Below are 15661 nucleotides of genomic sequence, written 5' to 3'. Positions count from 1 at the left end.
AAGGTATCACAGGGTAACCCAGGAGACTTTACTGCCAGGGGCTAGAGTCAATTTTTGTGTGTGTGTGTGGCAAATAATACTTTATTTTCACAATGTTACTTCTTCATTCTTGGCATGAAATGAAATAAAGTCCCAAACATAAATGGTCAACTACATTGACCTAGAGATCAGTGTCACTCCTGAACATTTCTCGGTATTACATGGAAAGCACAAGAGTTGACTCCTTACTCTGTGTCACGGGCGCTGTATTGGTTGTTAAGGGATACAACACCCCCACCCTGCACTTGGGAGAGCAGCAACAGTGTGTCCCAGGAGCTAAGTGGCACTGTGAGCCCAGGCACTGTTAGAGAGTCAATTTAAAATTCATTTTGACATGTTCTCTAACGTAATTCACCTACTGATAACTCTATACTCCTACATCTTCTTTCTAATATCTTCACATCATTATTATGTCAGATGAGAGTGAAGCATATTATTAAAAAGATGCCCAGAGGAGGGGCGCCTGGGTGGCACAGCGGTTAAGCATCTGCCTTCGGCTCAGGGCGCGATCCCAGCATTCTGGGATCGAGCCTCACATCAGGCTCCTCCGCTGGGAGCCTGTTTCTTCCTCTCCCACTCCCCCTGCTTGTGTTCCCTCTCTCGCTGGCTGTCTCTATCTCTGTCGAATAAATAAATAAAATCTTTAAAAAAAAAAAGATGCCCAGAGGAAAAAGGTTCTACCACTTTCCTCAATTATACATCCAATAAATAGGAAGAGGAATTTTTAAATTTATTTTAAAAGATTTTATTTATTTGAGAGAGAAAGAGAAAGCGCAAGTGGGGGGAGGGGCAGAGGGAGAAGGAGAGAATCTCAAGCAGACTCCGTGCTTGATGCCGTGACCCCAAGATCATGACCTGAACTGAAACTAAGAGTTGGACGCTCCACTGACTGAGCCGCCCAGGGGCCCCAGGAAGAGAAAATTTTAAATCGTGGTAAATAAACATAAAGAGCCAAGGACTTAGAGAGGAAGACGTGGTAAAAAGCATAGCAAGTTCCTGATTACTGCGACATCTCAGGCCATCATCTCCATAAAGGCTTTCAATCTTCCTTCCTTGAAATTTCTGTTCATAAAATCAGATTAAAATGCTTGTAGAAATGGTCCCGTCATCATCTTAAAAGTGCCTATCTTTTTTGTGATCTAATTTGAAAACATGCATACTCAAGACAGATTTAGGCTTTTTCCTTCCTTCTTCATCCTCAAAAATCGTAACGCTGAAACCAAGAGCCATGGGAATGCATTTGTGGGAAGAGTAAAAGATTTCTAGTTTCTCCTATTAATAAAACATAAATGTGTCCCTTCTAAAGGTTCATTCCTACTTTGCGGGTCTTAATTAGTAGTGTAATGGTTGGATTTCAGTTCTAGAGCATAAAATGCTGTTCCTATGATTAGTGCAATGGGACACATATCGACAATCTCCCCACAGAGGCTGAGGCATAGACGTGCAACTGAGGCTGAGAGTCCTTCCACGTGTAATGGGGAACCTCTCCAAAGACTGTTAGATATACACAATGAACAGGAACAGGTAGGGTGACACTATCAATATATATAGCTTTACTCTCATCTGGTTTTAGGTTTTGCTTTTTAAAAAGTATAGAAGGAGAGGCAATCCTACCATTGCTCTTGAAGAATTCCTCCATGACTTACCTGATAGAATCTGATCTCATGAGGTACAAAGATGTTTATTTTTTTGGCATCTCTTAGGGTGTCAACAGCCATGACCCCAAAGACCCTCATATATACATCTTGAAGAGGCAGAGCCAGGAATGACCCATTTTGATCACTCTTCTTGAGGGAATGGTTCCAGAAAAAGATGTTCCCGTGGTGCTGAACTTGGGGGACGTGTATTGGCTTTCCTTCATCCACTACTGTAAAGCTGAGGAATAGGAATATGAGGATGGTAGAAAGGCCCAGGAGAAGGCTTTAGATGAAACTAAATTGCAGGAAATTAAATAAATTCTCCATTCATAATTATTGGGATAATATGTCAGAGAAGTGGACTCATGAAATTGCCAGTTTGGACAGTCTGACTTGAGAAAAAGATTTAAAAAAACAAGCTTAGATCATAACAGGGTAAACATATATAGACAGGATGCCGGAGACATAACTTCTAAAGCAGGCAGAAATAACTGAGCTGATAATGTGAAGCAGAGTCCCAACATGGCAAATCAATGCCTAGGAGTGAGCTCTAGAAATAACCAGGTGAAAGTATTCAAGACTAGAAACCCATCACCTCCCACTCCAGAAGCACTGGTGACCTGAGGCATTTCTCTCTCAGGTGGCCAACTAGGATTTCAATACTAGTTTACTTCAGAAAGGGAATTATTTTTTTTAGAAGGGTAAAACCAACCTCCTCAAGAAATTCTTACCTGATTCCCTTCATGTCCCTGTAGAGCGCTCTGTTCAGTACAAATGGAGCGTCATCTAAAGTACAAGCTACATTCCTCAATAGAGCTTCCCCTCTATCAGGCAGTAGTTGGTTTTCTTCTAAGAGGGAAATGTGAGCACTGATCTTCTTATTTCCATGGGCTTCAGCGTCCTATGGCAAAATGTTTCCAACCATATATTTGCCAATGGCCAAAGAGCTATTATTTTAATCATGTCTCCCTTCATTAGGCTTTTTGAGCATCTGACCCCAGTAATTACCATTCATGGGCAGCAGGAAAAAGGCTGACACCACAGCTGTCTCCCAAATCTGAGTTTTAATGAGTGGAATTGATTTACTTTATGTCAACTGAACTGGTTTACTTAAAAAAAAAAACCTCTCATCTTACTCAAATGTAGAGGTTTAAAACTTGGATCCCTTTAAACTATAGTCATATAGTCTGGGCTTCACTTAAAAATATTTATTTTAGAGGGCTAGGGCAAGAATATGGCTTCATTTCACTCATATTTCTTGAGTAGATTTTCACCGTCTACTATGAAGTGAATGTAGAAAAAAAATGCTCTCAAGGAATTCTTAACATAGTTTGGCAATGACATTTGATTTATGTCACGAAAAAATTTCTTGGGGCCCCAGATTGCAGACTTTATGCAACCACTCTTTCTAATTAAAATAACTGAAAATTCTCTGTACCTAAAATATTATGATGTTATTAACAATACTATGTGTTAATACACATATTGAGCATGTCCATAAGTTGGGGACATGAAGGATGCTTTCCTTGATCTTTGTCTCCTCTTTCTATATATTTAGGTTTGCTTTTCATGGTTTTTTTTCTGCTGCTTTCATTCTTTTTCTACATAAAAGATCTATAGAGTAACAAAAATCTACCAAGGATCTCTGAAACAAATTGGAGTAATACCTCTTTTTCTAGATTGGTCTTTTGTTCCTGGTCACACCGCTTCAAACTACATTGGGTAATTCAGCCATTCAGTAAATGAGTCCTTTAATTAAGTGTTGCAATTTAACTGAGATGAGCGACTCCAGGTTCCCTGGACTCGGGGAATCTGTGACATATATAGAAGACAGCCGTGCTATTTCTGCCTGGGAGGAGCAGCCAGCTTGGGAGTCTTGGAGAGGATGGCAAAGCTGTGGGCAGTGGTCCCATCAGAGGCATGTGTTTTAAGTGACACGATTCTATAATGGTATCAGTGTGTTTCTAGGCAGTGTGATGAAATATTGTGTGATGTTGGATCCTACTTTATAATGACTTTATGATTTAAATAGTTCCTTTGTAAACCAACTCCCAAAACATCATGCAAAGGAAATGTGGCTTGAAGTGCCTGCACATCTCCTTACTGGTATTTTTCAATATTACTCTATTTTCTGCTCTAAGCTTATTTGACTCTCAGCACAAATGAAATTAGAAATCCTAAGACATGATTCTGTCTTTCATACCTTTCCTCTCTATTTTCTACCTTCCCAACCTAAAATCATTCCAGTTACATCTTTCCTAGGCTTTGGGTCATTGTAATGTTCGGGAATGAATAAAACATCTATAGTAGTACCCAGTGATTTTTCGGGAGAATTTAGTGTGATCCCCCCTTGCAACCATTGACCATCACCTACTATCAGGAAATTTTTCCTCATATATATCACTTTAGAAAACCATACCTGGGTGAGGGCATTAAAGGTCTCAGTGTACACTGGCTCCAGGGATACCCCACTTGTCTCTGCAGCATGCTGGATTTGGTACAGCCACTTCCGTCTAGCACAATTCCTCAGATTCTCAATATGGCTCCTTTCTAAAGTAGTCATCAGAAACTCCACAACACTTTCCAGAACATGATCTTCATTGCCCCTGAGTTCAGATACAACCGATTCTATGTATTTCTGAAACTGTTTTAAAGACAACCTCACTTCTTGGCCAGGGTGTGGCTTTGGAAATTGGATGTGTAGTTTAGCTAAAAAACATAAGCATAAAACCAAGAACTAATCAAAAATTCATTTATCTATGACGGACTATTTCATTCCCCTCTTATAGCCGACTGAAGCCCCCGACAACTGCTCCCCCATGGAAAATCAGGCATATCAAAGGCACCTCAAAGCCCAGCGGAACATCTTACAGCAGCTCCCTGTATTGCGCTCAAGATGTCCTGTGTCATCTTCCCTGTTTCCGTTTTGTTTCTTTTTTAATGTTTTTTAATTAAAAAAAAATTTTTTTTGAATGATTGAGAGAGAGCGGAGTGGGGGGAGGGAGATGAGAGTGGGATGAGGAGCAGAGGGAGAGGGAGAGAGAGACTTATAAGCAGGCTCCACGCCCAGCTGGATGTGGGGCTTGATCTCACAACCCTGAGATCATAACCTGAACCAAAATCAAGACTTGGATGCTTCAACAACTGAGCCATCCAGGCCACCTTCTGTTTCGTTTTTTTAACTCTACCACACTCAACTTTGACTCCTCCCTACTTTTTACCTTCCATATCCGGTAGGCCACTTAATCTTACCCTGTTAGCCTTTGGCAATATATCTTGTTGCCACTCCTCTCCATTCCTACTTCCATAATCCCAAACCAGTATTCATCATTTTATACATAATTAGATTACCAAGAGTAAGGCTTAATACATATTTATAAAATTAAATTACAACACGACTTGCAACAAAAAGGAGAATCAGACCTACAAATACAGAGAACAAACTTATGGTTGTCAGAGGGAAGGGAGGTAGGGGGATGGACAGAAAGGGTAAAGGGGGGGGCGCCTGGGTGGCTCAGTTGTTAAGTGTCTGCCTTTGGCTCAGGGCGTGATCCTGGCGTTCTGGGATCGACCCCTGCATCAGGCTCCTCCGCTGGGAGCCTGCTTCTTCCTCTCCCACTCCCCCTGCTTGTGTTCCCTCTCTCTCGCTGTCTGTCTCTCTCTCTGTCAAATAAACAAATAAAATCTTAAAAAAAAAAAGGGTGAAGGGGAGTGGGAGATACAGACTTCTAGTTATAGAATGAATAAGTCACAGGAATAAAAGGCACAGCATAGGGAATATAGTCGATGATATTGTAATAGTGTTGTATGGGGACAGATGGTAGCTATACTTGAGGTGAGCATAGCATAACACATAGAGAAGTTGAATCACTATGTTGTACTCCTGAAACTAATGTAACATTGTGTGTCAACTATATGCAAATTAAAAAACTTTAAATATATATAAATATATAAATAAATATCACACAACCAGAATGAACCTCAAAGGCACTAAGTCAAATTTATGGCTTTTATTAATCATGGCACTTAAATAATCATAAACAGCCCCAATTATTCTAAACAATATCTAATAAAAAGATATCAACATACAAAAACAAAAAAAATAAACACAACCTGCATTATGCAATTCCCTGGTTCAAAAGTCTTAACCATATTCTGGGACAGATGACAGCTACACTTGAGGTGAGCACAGCATAAAGTATAGAGAAGCTGAATCACTATGTTGTACACCTGAATCTAATGTAACATTGTGTGTCAACCATACTGAAATTTAAAAATTAAAAATAAATAAAAATTAAGAGACAGGGAAAAAAGTCCTACCATATCCAGATCCAGGCCATTTTCCAATAATATCTAGCCATAATATCATATAGAAGTTATTTGCTCCAGTATCTCCATTCTACTTATGGTCCTGACCATGCTTTGCACACTTCTGCATCCATAGCTTTTATTTTTTTAATTGTACAATTACAAATGTGCTGTCAAACCTGAACATCACCCATAACACATCTTCCTCCATGGCCTGCACTTGTTCCATCCCCTGCCTCCCCACAACCCCATAAATATCCTGAGATGTTCCTTATGTCTTATCTTCCCCTTCCTTTTATTTTCCCAATAGTGTTAGTGTGTGTGTGTGTGTGTGTGTGTGCGTGTGTATTTCTAAACAATATGTGGTTTGGTTTTGCCTATTTGTAAACTTCAGAAAAACGACATCATACTATATGTAGTTTTCTGGGACTTACTTTTTTATTCCACATCATGCTACCATATCCATCCATGTTGTTCTTTTGGCTGTGACTCATTCATTTTCACCACATATAGTACGTCATTTTGTGAGCATACTGCCATGGATTTATTCTCCTGTCCGTGGACGTGCAGGTTGTCTCCAGGGTTTTGCTCTTATGAACAGTGCTGTGAACATTTTTATACATGTCTCCTGGTGCACATGTGCAAGTTTCTTTGACAGTTATTATAAACTAATAAGTCATAGGGTATGTGCCCTTCTCATTTAAATTTCAAAATCTCTCCTTCCTGAAAAAGGCTTCTGCCACAATTTCTCCTTCCCTTGAAAGACAAGTAGCCATTCTATATCAGCTATTTGACAATTAACAAATACTGCCTGGTACATTTAGACATCTTACCAGTGAAAGCTGCTCATTTTTATAGTTGGACTTTCATAGTTGTTGCTCTTTAGCGTTCACTCATCTTTCTCCTGTTACTTGTATCCCAAATTTTGCTTTGGGGAAACTATTCCACTCTCATTTCACTTTGTGTGTTTGAATGGGATTCCACTCGTGGTCCTAGAGGTACAGCATGCATCGTGGGCCTAAAGCAGTCAGGACACTCTACCCCCTCAGCCAGAGTGGTTGGTTGAGTCTAGATGAATGCCAGACTCTTTGCTTGAATTATTAGGAAGAGGACATTTTCCTTTTTATTCCCATTGGACTTGAATAAACCTGTGAGGATGTGAGACTGGACCTAGTCTCCACAAAGGGAAAGGCTGTATGAAAATGGAGTCAAAACATAGAAAAGAGCAGGCTCAGGCTGAAAAAGACAAAAAGAAAGAAGTAGACACTTGTTGTAATGCCATTATTTGAACTCCCAAATCTAGCTGCGTCCTGAAATAGCGCTGGACTTTTCCATCATGTGAACCAATAAAGTCTTTATTTGTTTAACACCCTGGGCTGCATTTTCTATTACTTGAACTCAAAGGGTCCTAACTGATATAGTCTTGAATTAAAATAAAAGTAACTTGTGAGTTCTTCCTCTTCCATATCTTCTTCTTCTTCTTCTCCTTCTCCTTTTATTCCTTTCCCTTCTTGGACAATTTGGTGCTAAGCCATTGGTGGGGCAGGACAAGGTAAGCACCTGCTCCTGATCAAAGGAAGCTACAGTGGCCCAGAGTGGGGTATCTGAATCCAGTGGGGTACGGAGGGCATTGTTCAGGAAGTGACTTGGCATGAGTTGTCAGAGCCTGAGCAGGTGAAGATGTTATCCATGAAGACAGGCAATCTTCAGCCTATCTGAGTGAAGAGCATGGTCCTGGCAGAGGTTTTTAGCTTGGGGTATTAGAACCTAAGCAGGAAGAAGAGGAAATCTACATGGGGTATTTAGGCCTGAGCAGAGTGAGAAGGACATCCAAATGGAGGGACAGCTTGACATGGGAAGTCATAACCTAAACAGAGTGAGAAGAGTATTCATGTGGAGAGACAGCCCGGCATGGGGAATCAAGGCCCAAGCAAAATGAAGAGGGCTTCCAGGTAGGAGTCACCTCAGCATAAGGAATCAGAAGCTTGAGTAGATTGAGGAGAGCATCTACAGGAGAAGATGCCTTGTCACAGAATGTCAGAACCTAAGGGATGTGTGAAGGATATTTACATGGAGGGGGGAATCTGGTGTGGGATGTCAGAGTCTGAGCAGAGTAAGGAGGGAAACTGTGGGAAGGAAGATTAATACAGGGTGTTGGAACTTAAGTGTAGTGAGAAGGAAAAGACATCAGTGTGGGGAGAAGACAGTGTGGTGGGAGATTAGTTCCATAAAGGGGGGTTGATTAGATAGATAATAGATAGATAGATAGATAGATAGATAAATAGATAGATAGATAGATGATAGATAAATAATACAAGCAAGAGAGAAGGGAGCTACAAAAAGGGAGAAAACTAGAATGAACCTTGTTACTATTTTGGCCTGGGAAGTATGGGCGTGAACTTATGGTTTTTAATATTAGTGGATATTTACAGAGATATGTACCAATGTAAATGTTTACACACACACACACACACACACACACACACACACACACACACTCACACACACATTCCCCAAGAGAAACGTGGGAATAGTGACCCAGGAGCAATAAGCATGTGTAGAACCAAGATCTTGGCCTCTAAATACCATTCTCCACTAAAAGAAACCAGGGTTCCTTAGTTGATTCCAGGTGGGAGCAGAGAAACTATAAGACAAATCTAGAAGATCTCATTGTACAAAGCAAGAAGGTGCTCAAAGAATGGTAGATACATGTTAAAAGGAAACAGGAGACATTCTGGCAGTTTCTTATATAACTAAAAATACACCTACCCTATAGCCCAGAAATCCTACTCCTAGGTATTTATTAAAGAGAAATAAAAACATAGATCCACATAAAAGATTTGTACAAGATTGTTTATAGCATCTTTATTCATAATAGCCAAGAACTGGCAACAGTCTAAGTGTCTATCAGTTGAAGAATGAACTAACAAACTGTAGAACATTCATATAATGGAATACTACTCAGAAGAAAAAGAAGCAAATTGTTGGTATATGTAACAACATGTAAGAATCTCAAGAAAAAATATGCTGAGTGAAAGAAGCCTTATGCAAAAGGTTACATACAAATGATTCCATAAATATGGATTAGAAGGGATAAAACATATCTATAGTGGAAAACAACCAGAAGAGTGGTTGTCCTGGGGACTTGGTGATGGGGATTGCATAAGAAAGGGGCATGAGGGAACTTTGTGTTCTATATCTTAAATAGAGGTCTTGGATGCACAAGTTATGCTTTGCCAAAACTCAGTGAATGCACACTTAAAAATTGTGTGCTTTGTTGTGTGTAATTTAACTCAAAGGAAAAAAAACCTGTTAAGTATATCAAACTCTAATTAAAGATATACATGCTGAAGTGTTTAGGGAGGAGTGTATTGATGTCTGCAATTTATTTTGAAATTTATCAGAAACAAGAGAAATAGAAGGAAGGATAGAGGGATAAAAAGATGAATTAATAGATAATTTTTAAAAGTGTAGTAAAATGTTAATGGTTGAATCTAGGTGGTGGGTATATAGGTGATCACTGTAAAATACTTTCAGCTTTGCTGTATGCTTGAAAATTTTTAAAAAGATTTTTGAGAGAGAGAGAGAATGAGCACATGAGCGAGGGGAGGGGCAGAGGGAGAGGGAGAGAATCTCAAGCAGACTCTGTGCAGCTTGGGCATGGGGCTTGATTTTACGACCACGAGGTCATGACTTGAGCCAAAAACAAGAGTCAGAGGCTTAAACAACTGAACCATCCAGGAGCCCCTGAAATTTTTCATGATAGAATATTGGAGGGAGGGGCACCTGGGTGGCTCAGTCAGTTAAGCGCGTCTGCACTTGGCTCAGGTCATGACCCAAGGTCCTGGAATCAAGTGCCAAACTGGGCTCCCTGCTCAGTGGGGAGCCTGCTTCTCCCTCTCCTTCTGCCATTGCCCCCACTTGTGCTCTCTGGCTATCTCTATCTCTCTGTCAAATAAATAAATAAAATCTTAAAAAAAAAAAAAGAATGTTGGAGGGAAGAGGAGGACATGGCCAGACTGAAAAGACTACCAATTGGTCAAATCTGGGACAATAGGAACATTAAAATAAATAGTGCTAGTATTGGATCACAACCCATTGAATAAGATAGGAAACCATGAATACATATTGTTATAATAAATGAACAAAAAGTTTGACAAGGAAGGGAGTGATTCTGGGGGGCCTGGCTGGCTCAGTTGGTAGAGCATTCGACTTGATCTTGGGGTTGTGGGTTTGAGCCCCACATATGGTGTAGGGATTACTTAAAAATAAAATCTTAAAAAAAAAGGGAATGTTTCTATGGTTTCAAAGTACAATCACAAAAAACTTATTACAAAGGGAAAAAGAGTAATTTTTAAATGGAAGGGACTGACAAATATCACTTTTTAAAAATTCCAGTGTAGTTAACATAGTGTTATATTAGTTTCAGATGTACAGTATAGTGATTCAACAGTTCCATGTATTACTCAGTGCTCATTAAGATAAGCGTACTCTTTAATCCCCTTCACCTATCTTACCCATCCCCTCACCCACCTCCCCTCTGCTAACCATCAGTTTGTTCTCTAGAGTCAAGAATCTGTTTTTTGGTTTGTCTCCCTGCCCCCCCCCAACTTTGTTTCGCTTCTTAAATTCCACATATGAATGAAGTTTTATGGTATTTGTCTTTCTCTGACTGGCCTATTTCACTTAGCAGAATACTCTCTAGCTCCACCCATGTTGTTGCATATTGTAGTTCTGTTTTTAATTTTTTGAGAAGCCTCCACAGATATCATGGTATTATCATGGGACTTCTGCTAAGATTCAATGACAAAACACAGTGTCACTTACATGGTAGTTCTGCTGAAGGTGAATAATCTGAATTTAATCATAAGGAAACATTAGACCAACCTAAAAGGAGGACAAACTAAAAACAACCGCCCTATAATCTTCAAAAATGTCAAAGTCATGGCAATTAAGGAAAGGCTGAGGAGTTTCTTAGAGATTCCTTGTTCCAGACTGAAGAAACAGAAGTTGTTTTACACCATTTGTCCAGTTTTCAGTTTCTTTAAAAATACACAATGTGAGTTTTTCAAACAGGGTTCTTAAATGTTCAAGATGTATGGAATTTGGTGACAAAATGCATCACCAAAATGTTATAACTTTAAGAAAGTTAGATGTCCTCCTTAAATAGAAACTTATATGGGGGTGCCTGGGTGGCTCAGTTGGTTAAGCATCTAACTCTTGATTTCAGCTCAGGTCTTGATCTCAGGGTTGGGAGTTCTAGACCCATGCTGGGCTCCATGCTGGGTGTGGAGCCTACTTAAAAAAAGGAAACATATATTAAAGCAGATCTTATTTAATAGATAATTAAAGGGCATATATATCCAACAAATAAATGTTAATTGCTATTCCTTGGGAAGTAATGGGGAAGGAGTGATTTATTCCAATAATTCTACAGTATAGACAGATCATATGTTTTACAGCTTTTATGTGTGATAGTTCTTCTCAGAAGATTAGGCTGTATTAGACAGGAATAAAAAGGGAAAATTACTGGTTAAAAGTTTCAAGTTGCCCTTCCATATAAAAAACTTGCAACTTGAGGATACCAGCAGAAACATTTACAGAAATTTCTCATACTGTGACTTTATCCTATTTCTCCAATTTTTATCCAATTTTTAATCTTTGACACTGAAATAGATAGGAAGGGTAGAGCAAAACAAAACAACAAAGAGCTATTTGAAGATTTGCTGATCAGTTATTAGCTGATGCTTGAATTTAGAATTTTCTCCTTTTTTGGGGCACCTGGGTGGCTCAGTCGTTAAGCGTCTGCCTTTGGCTCAGGGCATGATCCCAGCGTTCTGGGATCGAGCCCCGCATCAGGCTCCTCCACTGGAAGCCTGCTTCTTCCTCTCCCACTCCCCCTGCTCGTATTCCCTCTCTCGCTGGCTGTCTCTCTCTCTGTCAAATAAATAAATAAAATCTATTAAAAAAAAGATTTTTCTCCCTTTTTAAAGGAAGCTAAATCTGCCTTTCTGCTTCCATATGGCCATCAGCTCAGCAATCATCTCCTCAGGCCAGGTGGCTACCAATATGTGTTCAGAGAGTCATTTTGTGTAAGCCTACCCTTGGAGAGAATAATTTGTTCTTCCTGCTTGCCGAAATTTATTTCTGGCAGCAGATTCTGCCTCCTCATTACTTTCCTCCTTCTCATTTGCTGGGCTTAATCCATTAAGTTTTATGCTTTCTACCTATCCCTATTGCTGTACTTCAGTCATATGTATTGGAACTTCCTTGTAATATCATCCTCAGGTTTCTTAAATTCTAGAAATCATCATGTCTAACTCCTGCCTTTTACAAATGAAGACACCTGGATCTGTCGAGTTTCAGTAATTTGCCTTTGGTCATGTGACCATTTTTAAAAAAAGATTTTACTTATTTATTAGAGGGGGAGGCAGAGGGAGAGGCAGAGGGAGAAGGAAAGGCAGACTGCCCACTGAGCAGGGAGACTGATGTGGGGCTCGATCCGAGGACCCTGGGATCATGCCCTGAGCCGAAGGCAGATGCTTAACCGACTGAGCCACCCAGGCACCCCTAGCCATGTGACCATTAAGTGAAAGATCCAGTATTGGAACCCAGCTCTCTTGACCATTGTGTAGTGTTCTTTCCTCTATAGGACATGATTCTGTATTATGAAATTTGTCCACCTTATAAGTGGAAACCACCTCATTGTGCCCTTTGATGCTTCATTCTTTGGATGCAGTCTAAGATAAGTAGTGTAGTGTAATGTAAAGTTTGCAGAAGACATAGTGAATGAAAAACACATGACAACTGATAAACTTAGGTAACATTTGAAGATCAATGAATACAATAATTTTGAAAGGGTTGAAGAACATAACTAACCCTGATCATTCTTTCTTATCATGCACCGTATACTTTATGAATTGGAAATCTAGTATGTTTTACCTTTGCTAAAGGAATATATGAATTTGATATATAAAGGAAAGCATGAACTTCAAACTGAAATGACTGTAATATTGTATTGTGATGGAAATCTATAAAATTCTTTTATTTTAAATTTTTTTGTAGATGTGTGCAAATGAATGCAGTTGTTTGACTAAGGAGGACAATAAGGGATATTGGCGTCTATGTATTCCATCTTGGCATTATATCCCTAGGTCTATCCATGTTGTTACAAATGGCAAGATTTCGTTCTTTTTTATGGTTGAGTAATACTCTGTTATATATATATATATATATATATATATATATATATATATATATATATATATATATATATATATAAAATGAACCAATTTACATTTCCACCTGTAGTACATGAGGGTTTATTTTTCTCCACATCCTTGCCAATACTAGTTATTTCTTGTGTTTTTGCTTTTAGCCTCCTGAACTATTTTATAGTAATTAATAATAATATTTTTTTGTTTAAAATGATTGGCATTTATATCTCCAACATATGTATATATAGTTAGTATATATTATTTATATAATGTGTATTCTATTATGTGTAACAACACTAGCACAAAAAAAGAGGGGAATAGAAAAATACCTATAGAGAGCAAGAACATCCAGCCAACATCAAGTTTACCAACCAATGAGAACTGCAAAACTCCAGGGATTGAGTTAAGATGGCGGACGAGTAGGGGACCCCTTTTTCAGCCGGTCCCCTGAGTCGAGCTGGATAGGTACCAGACCAGCCTAAATAACCATGGAATCAGCCTGAGACGCAGGATGATGCATCTGGATCTCTACAAATGAACATCTCCAGCGCTGAGTATTGAGGTACAAAGAGGGGAGCTGTAAACCTGCACGGATATCGGAAGATAAACGGAAGGGAGGGAGCGCCGCGCTTGGGCGCGGGAAGCGGCAGCCACCTGCACCGGGAGCGGGGGACTCACAGAGGGCACCCGCGGAGAGCGACTGAGACCGGTGAGCCGTGAAGCGCGCGCCACCAGGCATCTCCCGAACACCGGAATCCCGGTGTGCTCACGGGATCCAGACTGAGACCGGAACTCCCGAGCGCGCTGGGCGGGCTGGCGGCTGGCGGGCCACCTGCACGGGAGCGGGCGGATTCCACGGTCGGCACCCGCGAAAACAGCAGACTGAGACCCTGAACCGGGTGCGCGCCACCAGGCTTCTCACGAAACTCCGGAATCGAGGTGCGCCACCGGGCATAGACTGAGACCCGGAGACCCGGAGCTGCGCTGGCCGGTGGCTGGCGGCATTAGAAACACAAAGGACAGAGATGCGCCGGCCCTGGAAGTGAGGGCTGGGACGCCGGGTGTGGGGCGCACATCCCGGGACGCTGCAGGGTTGAGCAGCACCAACAGTAACAGAGTTAAAGTGGCCAGAACATTAGTAGAGAACGGGCCGCAATCCTTCTGTTCCGTGACAGAGGCTGAAATTCGGCCGCTGCTGCTCTGACTCTCAGAAGAGGCACAGCAAACCGCCAGGGAAAGCCGCCAGAGAACAAAAGCCTGGAAATACCGGCTCACAGCGTGCCCATCCCCATCCCCCCTCGCAGGGGACACGGAGACTCTACCCAAACAGGGCTGCCTGAGTATCGGCGCGGCAGGCCCCTCCCCCAGAACACAGAAGGCAGGCTGAAAAATCAAGAAGCCCACAACCCGGGCGCCTGGGTGTCGCAGTCATTGAGCGCCTGTCTTCGGCTTAGGGCGTGATCCCGGCGTTCCGGAAAGGAGTCCCTCATCGGGCTCCTCCGCTGGGAGCCTGCTTCTTCCTCTCCCACTCCCCTGCTTCTGTTCCCTCTCTCGCTGGTTGGCTGCCACATAAATAAATAAAATCTTTAAAGAAGAAGCCCACATCCCTAAGATCCCTATAAAACAAGGGGCACGGCCTGGGACCCAGTCAATAATTTGGGCTCTGGAAACCCCGCAACCTCTCTTCATCAGAATGACAAGAAGGAGAAGCCCCCCCCAGCAAAGAAAAGACAGTGAGTCTGGGGCCTCTGCCACAGAAATAATGGATATGGATGTAACCAAATTATCAGAAATGGAATTCAGAGTAACGATGGTCAAAATGATGAGTAGAATTGAAAAAAGTATAAACGAAAAGGTTACTGAGAATATAGAATCCCTAAGGACAGAAATGAGAGCAAATCTGACAGAAATTAAAAATTCTATGAGCCAAATGCAGGCAAAACTAGAGGCTCTGACAGCCAGGGTCACAGAAGCAGAGGAACGGGTTAGTGAATTGGAGGATGGGTTAATAGAGGAAAAAATGAAAATAGAAGATGGTCTTAAAAGAATCCACGCCCACGAATGTAGGTTACGGGAGATTACTGACTCAATGAAACGATCCAATGTTAGAATCATCGGCATCCCCGAGGGGGTGGAGAAAAACAGAGGTCTAGAAGAGATATTTGAACAAATTGTAGCTGAAAACTTCCCTAATCTAGCAAGGGAAACAAACATTCGTGTCCAAGAGGCAGAGAGGACCCCTCCCAAGCTCAACCACGACAAACCTACGCCACGTCACGTCATAGTGCATTTCGCAAATATTAGATGCAAGGATACAGTATTGAAAGCGGCCAGGGCAAAGAAATTTCTCACGTACCAAGGCAAAAGCATCAGAATTACGTCAGACCTGTCTACACAGACCTGGAATGAGAGAAAGGGTTGGGGGAGCATATTTAAAGCTCTTTCAGAGAAAAACATGCA

General features: G+C 41.1%; 1 protein-coding gene across 1 annotated transcript in view; it reads right to left on the bottom strand.

Annotated features, from left to right (window-relative positions):
* The window catches only part of EFCAB5 (EF-hand calcium binding domain 5), a 199624-nt gene that overhangs the window by 26557 nt on the left and 157406 nt on the right, over positions 1 to 15661 (bottom strand). The window contains exons 17-19 of the mRNA XM_040641087.1: positions 4096 to 4385; positions 2408 to 2577; positions 1686 to 1914 (exon numbers count right to left, since the gene is read on the bottom strand). Coding sequence (XP_040497021.1) covers positions 1686 to 1914; positions 2408 to 2577; positions 4096 to 4385 — 689 coding nt within the window. The remainder of the gene's footprint in view (positions 1 to 1685; positions 1915 to 2407; positions 2578 to 4095; positions 4386 to 15661) is intronic.

This window comes from Ursus maritimus, unplaced genomic scaffold, assembly GCF_017311325.1.
Source record: "Ursus maritimus isolate PB19 unplaced genomic scaffold, ASM1731132v1 scaffold_24, whole genome shotgun sequence".
NCBI lineage: Eukaryota > Metazoa > Chordata > Mammalia > Carnivora > Ursidae > Ursus > Ursus maritimus.
This window is presented reverse-complemented; position numbering and strand designations above follow the sequence as displayed.